We start from the raw sequence: 18,026 nt of genomic DNA, 5'->3' as shown, positions 1-18,026 counted from the left end.
TCCCAGTAATGGGAAGACTGAGACGGGAGGATCAAGGGTTCAAGACCAGCGTGAAAGACATAGTAAGTTTGAAGTCAGTCTGGACTACACAATAAGACTCTGCCTCAAAATAAATAATAAATAATAAATAAATAAATAAATAAAATACAAAAAGGAAATTGGAATCCCACAATGATGAGCGGTAGGAGTCAGGACATGCTTTCTGGGTATAACATCAATGACTCTGTTTTATGTGTAGCCGGTCAGAGCCAGCAGGAGACCCCCACGACTGTCACACGCCTCAGCCAGGCCTGCCTGAGTGCTGGCTGCTCTGCCAGGCTTGGAGGCAGCCCTTTGTAGCTCAGTGTTTTATTGTATATTATCTTATCTCAATAGGAAAAGGCAATTCAGCCAGAGAATTTCCTTGTCTGGACGCTCCAGGCTTTCCGCTTGTCCTGCTTTCCAACGCCAGTGCATCCCCATTACCCCAGCACCAGAGACACCTTATCAGCCTCGCATCAGGCACCTCATCTAAGTCGTAGGTCCTGTTATTTTTCTGGGGGCCAGACCAACTGGAATCCGTCTACCCATCCTGGCCTGACAGTATTGCTTTGCTTGGCACCCAGCCACACGTGGGAAGTCACTAAAAAGTGGTCTCTGTCAACTATTCCTTTCATGGAGCCTGAGGACTTTAGGGACTTGCTGGCAAGTGTGATTGATGTCCCAGACAGTCTTCTCAGATGGGACCAACACCGAGGGCCTTTCTTCAAATCTTTACTTTCTCCTACAGCTTCCTTAGAAAAAAAGTCATCCTCTAGGAAGAGCCAGGTGTTGGTGGTGTGTGCCTTCAATCCCAGCACTAGGGAGGCAGAAGAAGCTGGGTCCTTTTGTGAATTTGAGGCCAAGCCTGGTCACTGCAGCGAGATTAGGACAGCAAGGGTTATGTAGAGAGACCCTGTCTGAAAAGGCAAAACAAACACAAAAAAAGACAATAGGATGTTTCTCTTTTTTCCCCTCTATTGTTCCTCTCCCTCCAGCTGTGCTTTTAACTAGCAACTTGACTGTGATTTCCCAGGGGTTCTCTCAGCGGATTTTCTCCAGTTTGGGAATAGTTTTTATCTGATCTTCTATTATCTTTCTTGAGTCTCAGGAGACTTAATGGGCAAGAAGCTGAACTACTGCATCTGCTTGAGCCTAGGGGCTTCTCTTGCAATGTAATGGAAGATATTTGTGCTACAAGCTTTGAAGAACAAGGAATTTCCCTGGGAGATATTTTGTGGCAAGGGTGGGTGGAATCCAGGGCAGCACACAGGCTAAGGCAATCCCTGAGCTACACCCACAGCCTGGGAAGCTATATTTGTAATTACGATGTATTTAGGTGCTCCCACAGCCTAGAAACCACAACTACAAGAATCCATGCTTGTAATTGCTAGTGATGCTGCATGCTCTCTTGTATCCGACTTCTGTCACTTGGCATCATACTGAACAGTTTTTGCTTTAGTTTTCTTATTTTTTTAAAAAATAAGATTTACTTACTTTTATTTTATGTGTATGAGTGTTTTGTTTGCCTGTAGTTGGAGAGGGCTCCAATCCACACGACTTGAGAACTCAAAAGCCAGCTTCTAGCTAGGGAATAACCAGCAGGTCCCGGTAGGAAGTTTCCACAGCGACTTGGATGTGTAGTCAGGTGTTTCCAGTTCTCAATCTGCCGGTGTCCGTGTCTAACTGGTGCTCACTGGGAGCTGGAGGTGATCTAGGTAAGAAAGTTAAAGTCTTGGCACTGGCAGCTGGAAAGCGGGTTGGAGTCTGGGGACGGAGCTAAGCGGCAGTGTGCATGCTTATAAGGCACAAGAGTGGAGATCATACTGTGCCTTGCTTCAGGTCACCCCATGGTGTGAGAAACAGCAGCTTTCAGGCTGTGCCTTGCCTTGTGTAATTCCATTTTTTCAAGCGACCTTTGGCTCCGTTATGTAAGTGCGTGTGCAGAGGAGGGAGGCCCTGTACCTTGTTGTACATGAGGACACCAGGAACACCCATGAGCCACGGACTTGTCGAGAACTTATGCCTAAAAGTAAAAATGCATCACTTCTATGTTTTTCAAAGTAAGTTAGGAATATAAGAGCACATGGGTGTAAATAAATCCTTATCAGTAAAACCAGGCCCAATAACTTATCAGACTCACTAGACCAGCAAAACTGTTGCCTCGACCATATGAAAAGGACACCTAAAAGTTCCGTGTCCATGATCCCACCCACTTTTCTACTGTCCCCAGGGTTTCAGCTTAGCTGAGTCTCCACTATTGGAGTTGCCCTTGTCTATCCATCTGTCCAAGTCAGGTCCTGCACCTTGCCTCCATAGTTCTGAGCCTCTGCAGTAGGGCTCGACCCTCATGACTCTGTGACTTGGTTCTCTGCCTTTAGCATAACGTTCAGACTGTGTTTGTTGGTATCTCTCGCTCTTGCTGTTCTGTCTGTCTGTCTGTCTGCCTGCCTGCCTGCCATAATGCTGCATTGGTACCAGCTGTTCACCTCTGCCTCCAGTGAAGCCCCTGACTCTGCTGTCCCTGTAGCTACTCTGTATCTCACACACACAGCAGATATACAATCACATGGTGATAGGCAGTGTGTGATCTGAGAGTTAGTATTATCAATTAAGGTCAAAATAAAACAAACAAACTTGTGTTTGCCAGGTGTCTGCTACCAAGGGAAATCTAGACTTCCAAGTAGGTTTTGAATTTACTTTTACTGAATACATTTTAACACTGTGCAAAGACACGAGTGTCTGTTTCTGGCGGCAAAACAAAACACCCAAATGGCAGATGAAAGTGGGGCTGTTGGGTGTGGGCAGGGCACTGTTGTTTTCCTAAAAAACTTTGGCACGATCTGATTTTTTGTTAATCATGCACCTGCGCTTTTTTCTTTTTAAAAGTTGAATGTACTCAGGTAGAATGGTTCGCAGGACAGCTTTAGGCTATTGGCCAGTCGCAAATACACGACAAAATAGCCTTGTAACTATCTTTTTAAAAACCTAGTGGGAGACGACGGAGACACCCATGCAGAGTACTTGAGCCTGCGTGGCTCGCAGAGGCGGTCGCTGTAGAATATGCGCATGCGCCAGCCTTGCGGGTTTCCTTTCTTCCCGGAAGTGCCCCACGGTGGAGCAAATGGCTCCAATTGGAGTTGTTTCGGTTCAATTCCGCTCACTGTGGCCCTGCTGCCAGAGGACACTGCTGCAATGGTCTCGAGAGTGAGCCTCGCAGACCCTGGGGAATACGAAGAAACGGGCGGGCCCCCGTGGGCCGCGACCGGCTGGGTTCCGGTGCCATTGGAGCAGGAACCCAGGAGTTTAACGACCTACCCTGCTCGGAAGCAGCAGTTCCCATGCATGGGCCTTTTAACTTCAGAAAGGATGAGAGCGTGAAAGAACATAGATTAATGTCTGCTCAAGTTGCAGAACGTGAAGGAGCAGGAAGGAATCGCAGAGAACTTTGAAAGTATTGAGAAGGTTTTGATGTTAGAAACTGAACTCGGTCTTGCGCATGCCACGCATCCTCCCCGCCCCCCTTTTGGTTTTTCGAGACAAGAGTTTCTCTGTGTAGCCCTGCCTGTCCTGGAACTCGCATGCTGGCCTCAAACTCACTGATATCTGCCTGCCTTTGGCTCCTCAGTGCTGGGATTAAAGGCGAGCGCCCCCACCGCCCAGCGTGCCAGCATTTACTATGCCACTCAGCTATATCTTAGCTTTAGTATTTATCTTAAATGGGTAGTGAAATATAAGCGGGGGTGTGAGGGGGGTATAGCTGGTAAAGCTGCTTGCTGCTAAAACTGAAACCTAATTCGATTCCCAGAAGCCACATGGTGGAGAGAGGACTGGCACCTGCAGGTTGTCACTCTGACCTCCATACATGCTTCTTGGTGCAGCTGCAAATACACACACACAAAAAATAAATTGAAACACAAGTATATAATATATAGTGATACCTATTCAAAGTGTATCTGAAATCTCCCTTCACATAACATCTCTTTCTGAGTGTTTATAAAGAGTCAGTCTTACGTATGAAATGCTAACTGGCATATTCATGAAAGGAAAATGGAAGGGGATGAAACCCAAGGGCCCATGCATGCTAGGCAAGTACTCTACCATTGAGCTGTAGTCGTATCTCCGGGTCAGTGGTGGTTGGTTGTTTTGTTTCAGGTAGGGTCTCACTATATTGCCCTGGCTGTCCAGGAACTGGATGTCTAGACCAAGCTGGCCTCGGACTCACAGAGATTCTCCTGCCTCTGTCCCCTGGGTACTGGGATTAAAGGCATGTGCCACCATATTTGGTCTGGTTTGTTGGTCTTTTGAGACCTGGTCTTGATAGCCAGACTGACCTTAAACTTGTGGAAGTCCTTCTGTCCCAGCATCCCAAGTGTGAGCCACCATGCTTGGCCTTTCTTGTTCTAGATGGGGAAACTGTGACCCAGAAAGAGGGATGACAGCATACTGTCTCAGCCCTGGGAATGGGAGACTGGTCATGCTCTTGGGCCCAGAGCCTCCTTAAACTTGTAACTCATTCTCATGGAAACAGATGCATACATCATCAGATGGTCCTCGTCCTCATTAAACTTCTCTCTGCAGTGACTATTGGATGGGTTGAAAGTGATTAGTTCTTCAAGATCTATACTATTGCATTTTCTCTTCCTCCCTTGAGACAGGGTCTCAGACGCCCGGCGCTGACCTGTGCAGCTAACGATAGATGACCTTGAACTTCTAATCCTGCTGCTTCCACCTCCCACTTCCAGGTGTGCATCATTATAGCCCCTTCATGCTGTACCGAAGACAGAAGCCAGGGCCTCGTGCATGTTAGGAAAGCCTTCACCCAACTGAGCCCCAGGCCCCCAGGCAAGCTTTTAAGAGAATGTAGTAATCAGAGCACTCCCTCAATCATACAGACGTCAGGACAGATAGCGTGCCCCAGACTCCAGGAGTTCAAGCAAGGCCTGCACTGTCATTATTCTGGCCACTTCTGTGGGCGGATGCTCTGGTTAGTTTCTGAACACGCCTCCTCATCTATAAAGTGCAAGGCGGCATGGTGACTCAGGCCTGGAATCCCAGCACTCGGAAAGCAGGGGCAGGAGGAGGGTCGTGATCTGAAGGTACCTTGGCCTCTTACAGCCCCTCCCCCTTTTAAGGAAATATACATTAATCATGTGTCTCACGTTTACTCTGTACCCATGACTACATTTCTGCTTTATGAAAATTCAAGGATGAGAAACTCACTAATGGTAGCCTACTTGAGCAAGTCAGTCACCTTCCTCTTTTGGTTTCTTGCATGGTTACAGCGTTCGGTGCTAACACCCTAGTCTCCATAGCCTGCTTCTTTCCCAGTTCTCTCTTTTCAAAATAATATGGCTGCAGCCATCCTGGCCATGCTAGGCTTCTTCCTTGACTAGATCGCACCCTTCACTGCCTCTAGTTTGCTATGATCTGGGCTGGAATGTTCCATTTCACCCCGTGCCCCAGTGGTCCTCTTTCCTCAAAGTAGCTTCAGTACTGAAGACTTCACAGCAACCCTGACTTCAGCAAGTTCCCTCACAAGAGAACCAGGGACTCAAAGCAGACAAAGCAACTTTGAATTCTGGCTTAGAGATCACAGGGCATTAGGCACTATGCAGAAACCTGCACACTCAACCAGCTTCCACCAGCACCCTGTTCTTCACACCGTGGGGATTTGCGCCGCCCCTTAGGAGACACTGGGCAGCTGCAGCTGAGTCGCAGGCGGTCATGGGCCAGCTGCGAGCAGAGCTGTGTTTCCTGGCATTTCTCCCAGTTCCCCTCGTGGCAGACTTCTATGCTGGGATTCAGACTTATTCCTATGTTCCACCTTGAGATATTTTAATCCACTCAACCCAGTGTTCGCTCCCCGCCTGGCCCCATTCCCTTCATTCTTCCCCTCACTCATGGTCACGGTATCCAAACCTCCCTTAGATGGCCTCGCCATACTCGAAACAGCTCTTTGCTTTGTGTCCATATCCTCTTCATGCACATAAGACCCCATACTGAGCGAACCCAGCCCATACTTTGCCAAGCTGGAGGGGGTCCTGTTCCCAAGATCACGTAGCAGTTGCCCTTGCCCTACCAATGTCTTTTAAATATTTGGTTGACCAGGCAGCCGTATATAACATGTGGTGGCAGCTAGGTAAGGGACTGGACAGCAGAAGCCAGTCCCTGTGCATGTGCCCAGGTCCTCTAGCTTGTGGGCCCAGTCTCTCATCAGAGCTTAGTTGAATCTCGAATGCATTCTTTTGAGGTCCAAACAGTAGCACTTTGGCAAGTCCGAACCTGTTATTAAGCAAACAGTATTTACGCTTGACTCTCATGGCAATCGACCCCATGTCCTTTGGGAGGAAGCTTATCTTTACAAACAGGATTCATCTGCGAACTTCACACCATCAGAGTAATTGTGGCCTGTGCAGCTCTGTCTAGTGGCCCCACAGCCTTAGATCCATTCTGAGCCATGGGGTAGAGTAGCCAAGCCAAGTGACAGCTTGGGGGTCCTCACTCCTCAGAAAGCTTCTGCAGCAGCTTCCACTTCTGCCAGGGGTGGCTCTGTAGGTTGTCCCACTGGCAGATGCCTGACCTTGAGTTCTGAGCTGGCGAACTGGCTCGTGGAGAGGTCAGTCGTCAGAGGTCAAGTCCACCGGAGTCAAAGAGCCCCCGTGCATCTGTGAGCTAACGAACTCCACGTTGTCCTTGCTCCTTTCAAGGTTGACATCTTCAGGGTCCCACTGTAGAGAAGAGACAGAAAAGGTATCTCGGTGTGACAGATCCTTTCCAACTATTCCAGCCCGGCCATCCCCAGATGACAGCCCAACCCCAGGTCTCATGACCCAAGCAAAGACAAGGGGAAGTCAGTAAGCACAAGCTAGCCCAGCCTGTGTTCTACAATTAGAGAGAGTACAGCTTTACTAATTTTGGTGGTCTTAGGGATGGAACTCAGGGCCTTGAGCATGCCAGGCAAGTGCTCTACCACTGTTAGGTCTCCTGTCCTCACACTGGCATTACAGCCCCCTACACAGTGTAGCTTTAAATCAATGACTGAAAGAACAGCCACCCTGGGCAGACTAGCCCCACGTCCCTTGCCATCTCCCCCATTTACTTCCCTCACCAAGCCTTGCCCCACCAAGTGCCCTTGGAACACTCTGGAAAAGAGCAGAGAGACTCTCAACTCCCTTTCCAGCCCAAGGAAGCAGCTCCTCCGGAGCAAGTGTTATTCTCTGAAGCTTTATGGGGAGCTCTCAGCCCTACTGGGTACCGCTCCACCTCTCATTCGTATCTGCACACACACAGCTCTAGTCTCCCCTTGAACATCTGCCTGGCCCTGCTGGAGATGCTGAGTTCCTGAGGAGCCGAACAGAGCTGCGCCTTTGCCCCATGAAGTCTTTCCTCTTGGATTGAGGCTGAGCGGACACGTCTAAAGTAAACTTTTTTTCTTTCAAGACAGGGTTTCTCTGTGTAGCTTTGGAGCCTGTCCTGGTACTCGTTTTGTAGACCTGGCTGGCCTCGAACTGCCTCTGCCTCCCGAGTGCTGGGATGAAAGGCTATAGTCACCTCTTAAAGGCCAGCTCTGGGCATTAAGAGCTCTTGCTGCGCTTCCAGAGGACTCAGTTTCCATTCCTAGCACCTACATGGCTACTTACAACCGTCTGTAACTCTAATTCCAGAGGATCCCATCCCCCTTTCTGGCTCTTTTGGCACTGCATGCATGTAGTACACAGATAAACATGCAGGCAAAATTTTTCCATACACATAATTTTTGTTTGTTTGTTTTTTTGAGACAGAGTTTCAGTGTGTTATGGTCCTAGCTATCCTGGATATTGCCATCACCAATTCCAATCAAAATGGCAATTTGAAATCTGCAAAGGCTTGAGAGGAGGGATTAAAAATGACCTGTAAGCATAGATGGCATTGCCTGCAAAATACTCTCCGAAGACGACAAAGCAGAGAGTGAGACTTGCACGTGATTTAAGATTAAGAACTCCATCGCTGGACATGGTGGTGCACCCCTTTACTCCAGCATGGCAGAGGAAGAGACAGAGGCAGGCAAATTTCTGTGAGTTTGAGACCAACCTACATTGATGTCTACACGGAGAATTCCAGGTCAATCGGGACTAGACAGTGAAACCTATCACGAAAATACAAAACAAAGCCAGACAGTGGTTGGTGGCACAGACCTTTAATCCCAGCACTTGGAAGGCAGAGGCAGGTGGACCTCTAGTTTGAGGCCAGCCTGGTGTATATAGTGAGTTCCTGGACAGCCAGGGCCACACAGAGAAACCCTGTCTCGAAAAACAAACAAAAACAAAAAACAAAACAAGACAAAAACCAAAAAGAGCAAACCAAACCAAAGAAATAAAAAAACAAAACAAAACAACAGAACCCAGAAACAAGCGATGGTCATGGGAGCCGTGCCAGCTTGGGCTGAAAGACCTCTTTTGGGCAGGGTCATGGACCCAGACTCATTTTCAGCCTAACTGAGAATGACAAGGTTTAGCCTCCTTATTCAGATTCTCTCCAGCTCATTTAAAGAGTAAGGTGGAGAGGAATAAATAGGGAGGCTCTCTGTTAACCTCCGTGAGTGCATGATGTTCTGTACCACCCTTCTCTCTCTCTCTCTCTCTCTCTCTCTCTCTCTCTCTCTCTCTCTCACACACACACACACACACACACACACACACACACACAAACACATGCATGCACGCACACACAGGCATACACACACAAACGCGCGCATGCACGCACACACAGGCATACACACACAAACGCGCGCATGCACGCACACACAGGCATACACACACAAATGCGCGCGCACACACACACACACACACACACACACACACACCATGTTAAAAAGACTCCCGCTGCCCAGCGACCCCACAGATCTGGCACTGAGATAACTCGGTTCCTGCAGCTCAGTGCTCTGTACCCATCTGGGCTTGTGTAAACTTCTTGTGTAGTTGTGACTGCAGACGTGGCACCTCTAACCAAACCCTTTCCAGACACCAAAGATTCTACATAAAATAACTCAGTGACTCTTAGCCTCAGAGCCATATGCTCAACAGTAGGAGCAGGGGCCTGTTCTGTCCTCTAAGGATGGCCAGGGAACTTTCGATGAACACAGTGGGCAAGCACAGACCTCGGTCCTAGATCCGACATCTCAGAACACGCTCTGGACTGGCAATGCCCCAGGATTCATTGAACGGATGCCACGGGCTCTGTAGTCACGGTTGGTGGGCTGAGACTTACGAGTTAACATCTTAACAAGTTACTGCATTGCTTCCTAGATGTTTGAATGCCGTCGTTCCAACTCTGAATACTGCTTAAGTTGTTCTTGCGAACCTTGATGGACTCACCTGCCCGTGAATAGAAAGTCTGGTGCTCTGAACAGGTAAGCCCTTTAATGTGATTACATCTTAGAAGGCATTTAGAGTCTGCCTTCTGTAGGACAATGTGTTGAGCTGCTTTGAGCAATAAAAAAAAAAAAATTAGGAAGAAGGTTTAAAGCTGGGACAGTGGTGGCACACTTCTTTAATCCTAGCACTCGGGAGTCAGAGAGAGGTGGAGCTCTGTGAGATCGAGGCCAGCCTGGTGAGTTCCAGGGTAGCCAGGACTACAGAAATGTCTCAAAAATGTCTCAAAAAAATGAAACAAAAGACAAAAAAAAAAAGGAAAAGGAAAATTAAAAAAAAGCAGCCCATGAATTTGTGTCACAAACAGTTCTGGGCGATGACAGGCACAGGTAGCTGTCACCAAACATGCTTATCTGTTATTGCAAGCGAAGAGACAGCCAGCTGCATGCAGTCTCAGAAAGACAACGGCCAACGTGTGGCGTGAGGCTGTTTCTCATAACTGCTGCAGCCACACCCCAAAGACCACACGTGACCTCCTGCAGCTACTCCACAGTTCACAGACCCCGACAGACTGGGTTTCCTCACTGGGTTATACTGAGTTCTTCCCAAGTTGAGGCAATTGGTTCTGAATACTTCCAGTGCAGAAAAGACCTTATAAAGAGAGTCCCCGAACCCTACGGGTCGCCAGACTTTCCTCGTGAGCTTTTTATTTCTTACGCATTCACTTTGCAGTGCTGGGAGTAGGCTGTACCTGGCAGGCCCTCTTTTGAACTGCATCTCCAGCCCACAGCCCCCCCCCCCCATTTAAAAAAAAAATTAAAAACTATCATGTCCTCCCTCCAAGAGGGAGTCCCTCCCGAAGGAGACCAAGTACTTGTCCATACCTGCTCCAAGTTTAGTGCTTCCCAATACTTCTGCTGTAGAATAAAAAGAGAGACAGAGTGTTGAACAGATCCCAGCCTGGGCCACAGAGCAGAGCCCAGAGTCAGCCCCTGTGCTCAGAGCTGGGAGTCAGAGCGTTGGATGACTGCAGGGTTGGGATGGGGGAAAGACAAGGTTCCAGCAAGCAGGAAGGCAGTCGCTATTAGCAGGGTAATTAATTTAGTAAGTTAGTTAAATGATCAAATAAAACAAGCCCACCATGGTTATGCAGGGCTGGGGTTCTGGAAGAAACAACTCCCAGACACTTCACAATGACTATAATTAGAAATTATGGGTGGTAGTGGTGGCGGTTCTAATAATAGTAATAATAACAGTAAATCTTCTATTTATTAACCACATAGCAGAGATGATCCAATGCAAACTCATAAACCTCTTAAGAAAGAGGCATAAATAGAATCTCCACCTATGGGGTTTGCCAAGCAGCTTACACATTCCTTTACTTGGCATTTGTTGCATGACCGGTTCTACTGCAAACCTCAAATATGCCTGACTCAGGATCCTGGAGGAGCAAGTGCAGACTGTCTGCCTCGTCCCGCAGCCATTCGGTTCCCAAAGGCCTGTATTTCTGACCCCAGTGCTAGGAATCTATGCTTGCAGGCTATCTGTGGGTGTTGAGTCGACAACCCCGCAGGCGATAGACGTAAGAAACAAAACTTCTACTGTTCAAGTCTTTTGCTTCGTTTTTGTTTTTTAAGACAGGGTCTCTTGTAGGTGAGGCTGGCCTCAAACTCACTGCATAGCTGAGGCTAGCCTCCCTTCACCTCCCAAATGCTGAATCACCAGTATGCAATGACAGACCTGGCTTGTCCAACTCTTTACATGTTAAATGCTTTAATGATAGGGCTTTTAGCCATACCCAAAAGCGAAAGAATAATGAATGCCAGTGAGACAGCCTGCTCCCCTGTCTTCTAATTTGGTATCTTAAAATACATCATTTTTTTATTTACAAATAACTTAAAATGCTTCCATAGAAAAATCCTTATTCCAATGTCATGCCTAAACCTAATACAATCTCCATGTAGTCCCAGCTAACCTCTGTGAAGAATCCTCAGCAATCATCTTGTTTTGCAGAGAGGGGGTACCTATCCTGAAACACAGGGCATCACGCATGCTAAAACTGAGTTTTGTTTTGTTTTGTTTTCTTTTCTTTTCTTTTTCTCAATGAGATTAGGTCTCATAGTATAGCTCGGGCCGGCTTGAACATGCGGCAGCCTCAAGAGCTGGGATGTTAGGTGACACACCAAACCCGGCCTGTGCATGAACGCTCCCAGATCTGCACCTCTCGCTGCCATTCGTCTTTTTATTTCCAATCAATTAGTCAGTTTTGTGTAACTGGCTCTCAGCGTGTAGTAGAGGCTGGCATGAAACATGTCATCCTCCTGCCTCAGCCTCCCCAGTGCTGGGATTACAGGCATGTATCACTATGACTGGCTAGCAGGCACCTTCCTTTCTAAGCCGGAGTATATATATATATCATTGTTGCTCTTCCTTGTCCCTTCCTATCCTCCCTGCCTCCTCCCGGCCAACGATCACCTTTTTTTATCCCTAAGTGGAGAGGAAACATTCAGAGACAAATCAATAGCACAGACGCTGCCCAGCGAGGCAGGGCTTCTGGGATGAGGACCTCAGCTCCACCCATCTTTAAATGACATCCTTCTCAGGGAAGCAAGTGGAAAACATGCATTTGAAGAGGTACAGACTACTAAACTGACATAAAGCAGGCGCCGAGAAAGCTCCTTGACTTTAAAGTATGATGGGAATGAGAAGAGAAGTCAAATTCAAAAGCGTTTTACTCTTCCTTAGAAAAATACAGACATCCCCACAAAATGTAAACGGTCGTTTGCGGTGTTACAGTTAACGTGTGCTCGGTTCTTTAAGAAACATCTCAGAGTGCTGTTGTTGTCCTGGACAAAATCCAGCCGGTGGGAAACTGCCGAGATTCAAGCAGAGCCTGGGCTCCAGCTGGTAGAAACGCACTGAGTTCATTTCTTAGCTTTGCTAAATGTAGCGTGTTGTGTAAGACGCTAACAGAGACAGCTGGGTGAAAAAGGGCGAACGAGAAATTTGTACTAATTTTGAAAAAAATCTGTACATCCAAAATTATTTCAGAATAAAAAGTTTATTTAAAGCCAAGCAAACCAATAAGTAGGCTTGGATCTTCCAGCTGGGTGGCAGGGAAACCTTGAAAGTCATTCAGAGCAGCCAACGCCAGGGACAGCACAAGATTTAAGAAGAGCGCCCTCTGCTGGAAGGAGTGGTTAGTGGGGTTTTTTTTGTTTGTTTGTTTTTAAGACAGGGTAATAATGTAGATCAAACTAACCTCAAACAGGCACCCCCCACGCCTCTGCCTGTAGTACTGGGATTACAAGCATGCAACACCACACCTGACTTATAAATTATCATTCTAAGTCAATGATGACAACATCCTAAGCCCAGTTAACTCAAATCTTTGTAACAGAAGTCTCTCCTAACAATAACTAACAATAAATAAAGACTAACAATAAATAAAATGTTTTAGAACTTTCCCCTATTTCAAGAATAACAGCAAAAGAAAATAAAAAGATGCTTTTTTTCTCACAGAAAAAAATAAAACAAAACAAAACATCTCAGCTGGCACTGGGAGGTGAAGTAGGAGGATCTGAAGTCTTCAAGACTCCTCAAAATATATACACACCAGGGACTGGAAAGATGGCTCAGCAGTTAAGAGTAACATAACAACACCTCTTCTAGAAGACCCAGGTTTGATTCCCAACACCAACATGGTGTTAACTCCAGGGGATACCGTGCCCTCTACTGGCCTCTTCAGGCGCTGCATGCATGTGGTACAAAGACACGTGAAGGAAAATGTTCATACACATAAAAACAGAAATAATGTTTAAAAGTACACACACACACAGAGCCACATGTGCATGCAAGCGTGGTCTATATCCTACCCTTGGGAGATTTTCTCTCTGAACAGTTATTGAATAACCTTCTGAGAACAATTATCACAGTCATGCTGTACGTATGATGTTGCCATATGTGTATTCTATGTACACTGTAGTAAGATCAAACTGTGCGAAATCTTTTCCCTTTTATACACAATAAACATGTCACAGTCTTTATCCTTTGGGACAGGATCTCGACGCGTCACTCAACCAGCGCCCGGCTCCCAAGGACTAGACCTCCAGGTGCCACACCTGGCTCCATGTATTCTCGACTGATTTTCAGGGCCATGATCCTGTGACCACAGCACACAGTGTTTCAATTCACAAGCTTCCTAAAGCATGCTTTCTCGTGTTTCTGAAACCAAGAAGCATGTGCTAGCTTATCTACAGAGCAGGTGGTATTATTTCTTCTATTCCTGAGGATGAAGTGGGTGCTAAAAGCGTTGAGGAAATAAGGTCACCTTCTAGGTCTAAGGTACAGACTGTGGGAACTGTGGTACACTCTTGGAGACCATCTGTCTAACTTCTTCCTCCTATATTTGGGGAGAAGTGACTGTCCCCAAGGCCAGGGATGTAAGATGGTACCAGACTTGGCAGGGTTCACGTTTTCACATTGGCCAGAGAGAGACAAATAGGTATGATTCTCTTAGATTGCATTAAATGGGATCGAACCGAAGCCTGAGTGATCATTGACAGATTCAAGCCAGGGAGATGGGGGAAGGACACACAGTAGCATTCAGAAACGAGGGGCAGGGCAGGGGCAGAGGCATCCCAAGAGGGAGGAGAGCTGCCCTGAATGTCCGACGTGCATGCCATCGAGTATGTGAATGATGCCAGCTTAGGGAAGAGAGAGGTGAGGCCTGACTCTGACCCCTGCTTCCATCTGAGGGCATGTGTAGAAGATCTGAGTCACTGTGGCCAAGAGGCACTGTAGTGGCCTGCCTGTGGGCAGGTTCAGGCCAGTTCCTCTGACCTCGTGTATTTTTCCTTCAAATGCCCACGCTCAGAAAATATTTACTGAGTGACTGACCAGCAGCCGAGGTGAAGTACACGGTTACATCATCTGCTAACAGATGCCTTTCTGATCTCACTTATTGGCCAACAAACCAGGCTCTTTAAGGAACGCGGCTCCCCAAACCAACGGCATGGAGGAGGTGACCGTTGGTTAGTGAGCCAGGCGCTTGATTTTAATTTTCTTCTTTACTCTCTTTATGCTCTCCAAATTTTCTGCCCCCCCCCCCAAATGTGTATTACGCGGCATCTCATCACACAGACAGGCTGGCACGGTGCTGGAACAGTAGCTGAGAGCCCACATCTTGAGACACAAGCATGAGGCAGAGAGAGACACAAGCCCACACCAGTGACACACTTCCCCCAACAAGGTCACACTCTTAGCCCTTCCCAAATAGTGCTACCAACGGGGAAGCAAGCATTTAAATCTATGAACCTATGGGGGCCATACTCATTTAGAGCAGCGTAGTCACGAGTACGGAATGAGCTTTTAGAAGACACAGGTCTGAAAATGGCTCAACAGCAGAGCGCTCCTGTAGGCTGCTCAAGACCGTGGGTTCATTCCCCAGCAATAAACAAAGCAATGGGGAAATAGAAAGGATGGGAATTTTGTTTGTTTCTTTGTTTTTCGAGAGACAGAGTTTCTCTGTGTAAGTCCTGGCTGTCCCGAAACTCACTCTGTAGACCAGGCTGGCCTGGAACTCACAGAAATCCACCTGCTTCTGCCCCCCGAGTGCTGGGATTGAAGATGTTTGCCACTACCACCCGATTTACAAATTAATCATTTAACGTGGGCAGACACAGCCAGAGCCACTTGCTTAGTGTGGACTCGAAGAATTAACATATATTTCACTTCCTGGCTTGTGCTGAGTCAGAGTCTCCCTGTGTAGTCCAGGCTGGTCTCGAACCTTCAGTGGTCCTCCAGCTTTAGTTGCCTGAGTGTTGGGATTACGGGCATGAGACGCCAACACAGCAAGGATGTGCCTGCTTTTAAACAATGGACTTCTAAAGACTGTGAGACTGTAAAGGAGGGAAAGAAGGGGCAGAGGAATGGCCCGGACCAGTGACAAGGGCAGGCTCCAGCAATGTCCAAGACGGATGACAAGTGCTTTTGTGGGACCGGGAGAGGTGCCCTCATTTCCCCAGAGTATTTTCCTACTCCCCCGTGGGCCCTCCTGTCCCTGTTCTGCCCTGGGCTCACTCTGTAGTCCCTTCTGCCACAGGCCTCTGTGAAGACTGCCAGCTCCAGGCTTCTCGGTGTCACAATCATTACCAGACTCAGTTTAGGAATATGGCCCCAATGGGACACAACTCAGCTCTCAGCCACCAGCTGTTCTAGAAGTGAGGGACCGAGTGACACCCACACTCATCAGGCCGTGGCCACCTATGGAGGTGAGCAGGAAAATGGGCTCTGGGCAGCTGGTGGAGGGAGCCACTGGTCCTGGGGTAACAGTTTACAGAAGCAGGCCGCTGGATAGAATTCTGACCCATGGAAATGGGGCTAGGGGAACCCAGGAAGAACGGTCCAGAGGTCTGGGACAGGGAACAGAGCGGCCGGGACAGAACGCTAGTTACGACCAGAGACAGCGTCATGCACAGGCTAGAAAGGGCTGGAATATCACACTAAGGAAGCTGGTTTACCCCACAGCCAGAAGGTCTTGAGTTTTGGATTTCAGGGTACAGCATAAGTCTGACTAATTTTCAGATTCTGAGCAAATTATGATTATTTTGCCAAACAAGGGCATTAAAAATCAAACCCAACCCAACCCACGACTCAGCATGCTTCCTGCTGACTGCCATCACCCCCACAAAGGGGCATCTAACACCTAAAAGGCTAGGACGCAAAATTCAGTCATTCCTCCACCAAAAATGCTAGACAGCAACCCTCTTCAACATACACGTGACCCCTGTGCCGTCCTTGCTCTCCTCTGGCCTTAGACGAATGGAACCCCCTTGTTGAATGTGGTTGGAAACTGCAGAACCAGAATTCACGGTGACAGGACATGTGGGAGCCGCACCTCTCTGCATCCCTGGTGTGACATGAATCCCGTTTAGACACAAAGTGAAATAGAGGCTAGGCACGCCGCTTCCCATAGGTCCTGCCCGTGGGGTCAGCACCAGCATCATGGGTTCCCATTCCTCTGGTCAGATGGCTGGGGAAACACTGGTACTAACCTTCTTGCCTTCCTTTCTCTTTCCCTCTTTCCTTTCCTTCTAACAGGTTCATATGTAGCTCAGGCTAGATTCGAACTCATGATCCTCATGCCTCAACTGCCTGAGCTCTGGGGTTACAGCCTAAGCCATCCATCCTAAACCATGGAGGCTTTTAAGAGATTACCCTTGCTTTTTTTTCTGTTGGAAGGACCTGGATATGCATCTAGGAGAAATGGACCCCGACATTCAGTATTCCCTTGACCAGCCCAATCATGGAGTAGCCCGTCCCAGTTTGAGAGGCTTCTCCTTAGCCCGTGGGAGCCATGCAGATCTCCATTCATGATTAGCAGCTTCAAGGTTAAGAAGGCAGGGTTAGAAAGCATGTCAATCTGAAGGAGGCCCCAGCAAAGGTTGGTAGATGGCACACCCGCGGACCCGCCCACCCGGCAGGCCCTGTACCTCCAGGTCGGAATTGATGGAGGAGACCTCGGAGGAGCTGCTGGAAGACACTCTGGCCTGGATGACCTGAATGGGAGGGTATGAGGGCGGCTCCTGCAAGGCGGCATCTCCAGTGCTCGTCTGTCCGTCACCCGGTAGTCTGGTGGCACCACAGCCAGCCTGCAAGGAGCCAAGGAAAGGGTGGGTGGGGACACCTGATTTACTCCACCTCTCAGCGTTCAAAGCGAGCATACACTTCGGGGTTCCCAAGGTAGGAATATGTGTGCCGCAGGGTCCCCGGACCCTCATCCCGCAGACAGCAGTAGTTTAGATTTTTGGAGTCCTCTGAACCAGTCCCTTACTGATGAGCCCTCAGGGCTTTGAATTTTCTTGCTTTTCCAGTCCGTGCTGACTACATACAGTAAGTCACACCAGGGCAGTGGCCCCTGTAGCCTCAGGCTTTTGAATACCAGGTCCCTAGTTGGTGACAGTCTGGGCAGTTTAGGAGGTGGGGAGTTGTTGGAGGAAGTACACCAGTGGGGATACGTTTGATACTTTAGATTCGTGCCACTGATAGTTCTCTCTGCTTCGTGTCTGCAGTTCCAGGGATGAGCTGAGCTCCCGTTTCCGGTGGCCAGTTACAGCTGCCGTGGCTGCCCCCCTCACCATTCTGGACGCCTTCTCTCTAGAACCGGAAGCTCAGATAACACCCTTTATTCTGTAAGTTGCCTTGGTCACGGCGTTTCCTCGAAGCAATAGAAAAATAACGATCACAGGCAGACCTTTAAGATTTCCGGGGACTCAGAGAATCGCTAGGAATTTCCAGATGAAAGGGGGTGTCCGTTTGTAACCCGGACAGATAAAACACATTCCACTGAGGCTTTCTCAGCTCACACCAGAGCAGTATGTGAGGGACTGGTGGGAGAATTGGGATCTATCTATCTGTCACCTATCTTCAGCCTCCCTAACCCCTCTCTGTTCTCCGCAGAGCACAGGGCCTGGGGAAGACAGTCTCCTTAGCGAGCAGAAAAGCTTCACCTGCAGGACGTTCAGAGCCATGCAACATTCCTGGTTTTGGCCAGGGTAGGGTACGTGTCCTTAATCCCAGCACGTAGGAGGGAGGCAAGAAGCCCAGGAGTTTCAGGCAATACTCAGTTGCATGGCGAGTTCCAGGACAGACGGG

At 48.3% G+C, this 18,026-nt stretch overlaps 1 protein-coding gene across 8 annotated transcripts in view; it reads right to left on the bottom strand.

The window, feature by feature from the left end:
• Positions 1-3,923: 3,923 nt before the first annotated feature.
• Tmem44 (transmembrane protein 44) overlaps positions 3,924-18,026 on the bottom strand; it is a 32,094-nt gene continuing 17,991 nt past the window's right edge. For 3 of the 8 annotated variants that reach the window (XM_085685393.2, XM_048453964.3, XM_085685396.2), the window contains 3 exons: positions 16,865-17,023; positions 10,256-10,288; positions 3,924-6,749 (listed from right to left, as the gene is read on the bottom strand). In XM_085685393.2, the coding sequence (XP_085541519.2) occupies positions 6,639-6,749; positions 10,256-10,288; positions 16,865-17,023 (303 nt within the window). In that variant the 3' untranslated portion in view covers positions 3,924-6,638. Of the gene's footprint in view, positions 6,750-10,255; positions 10,289-16,864; positions 17,024-17,509; positions 17,590-18,026 lie in introns of those variants that run through there. The other 5 variants (XM_085685394.2, XM_048453965.3, XM_085685395.2 and 2 more) reach the window with 3 other exon arrangements.

This window comes from Myodes glareolus, chromosome 2 (genome assembly GCF_982192425.1).
Source record: "Myodes glareolus chromosome 2, mMyoGla1.1, whole genome shotgun sequence".
Classification (NCBI taxonomy): Eukaryota; Metazoa; Chordata; class Mammalia; order Rodentia; family Cricetidae; genus Myodes; species Myodes glareolus.
This window is presented reverse-complemented; position numbering and strand designations above follow the sequence as displayed.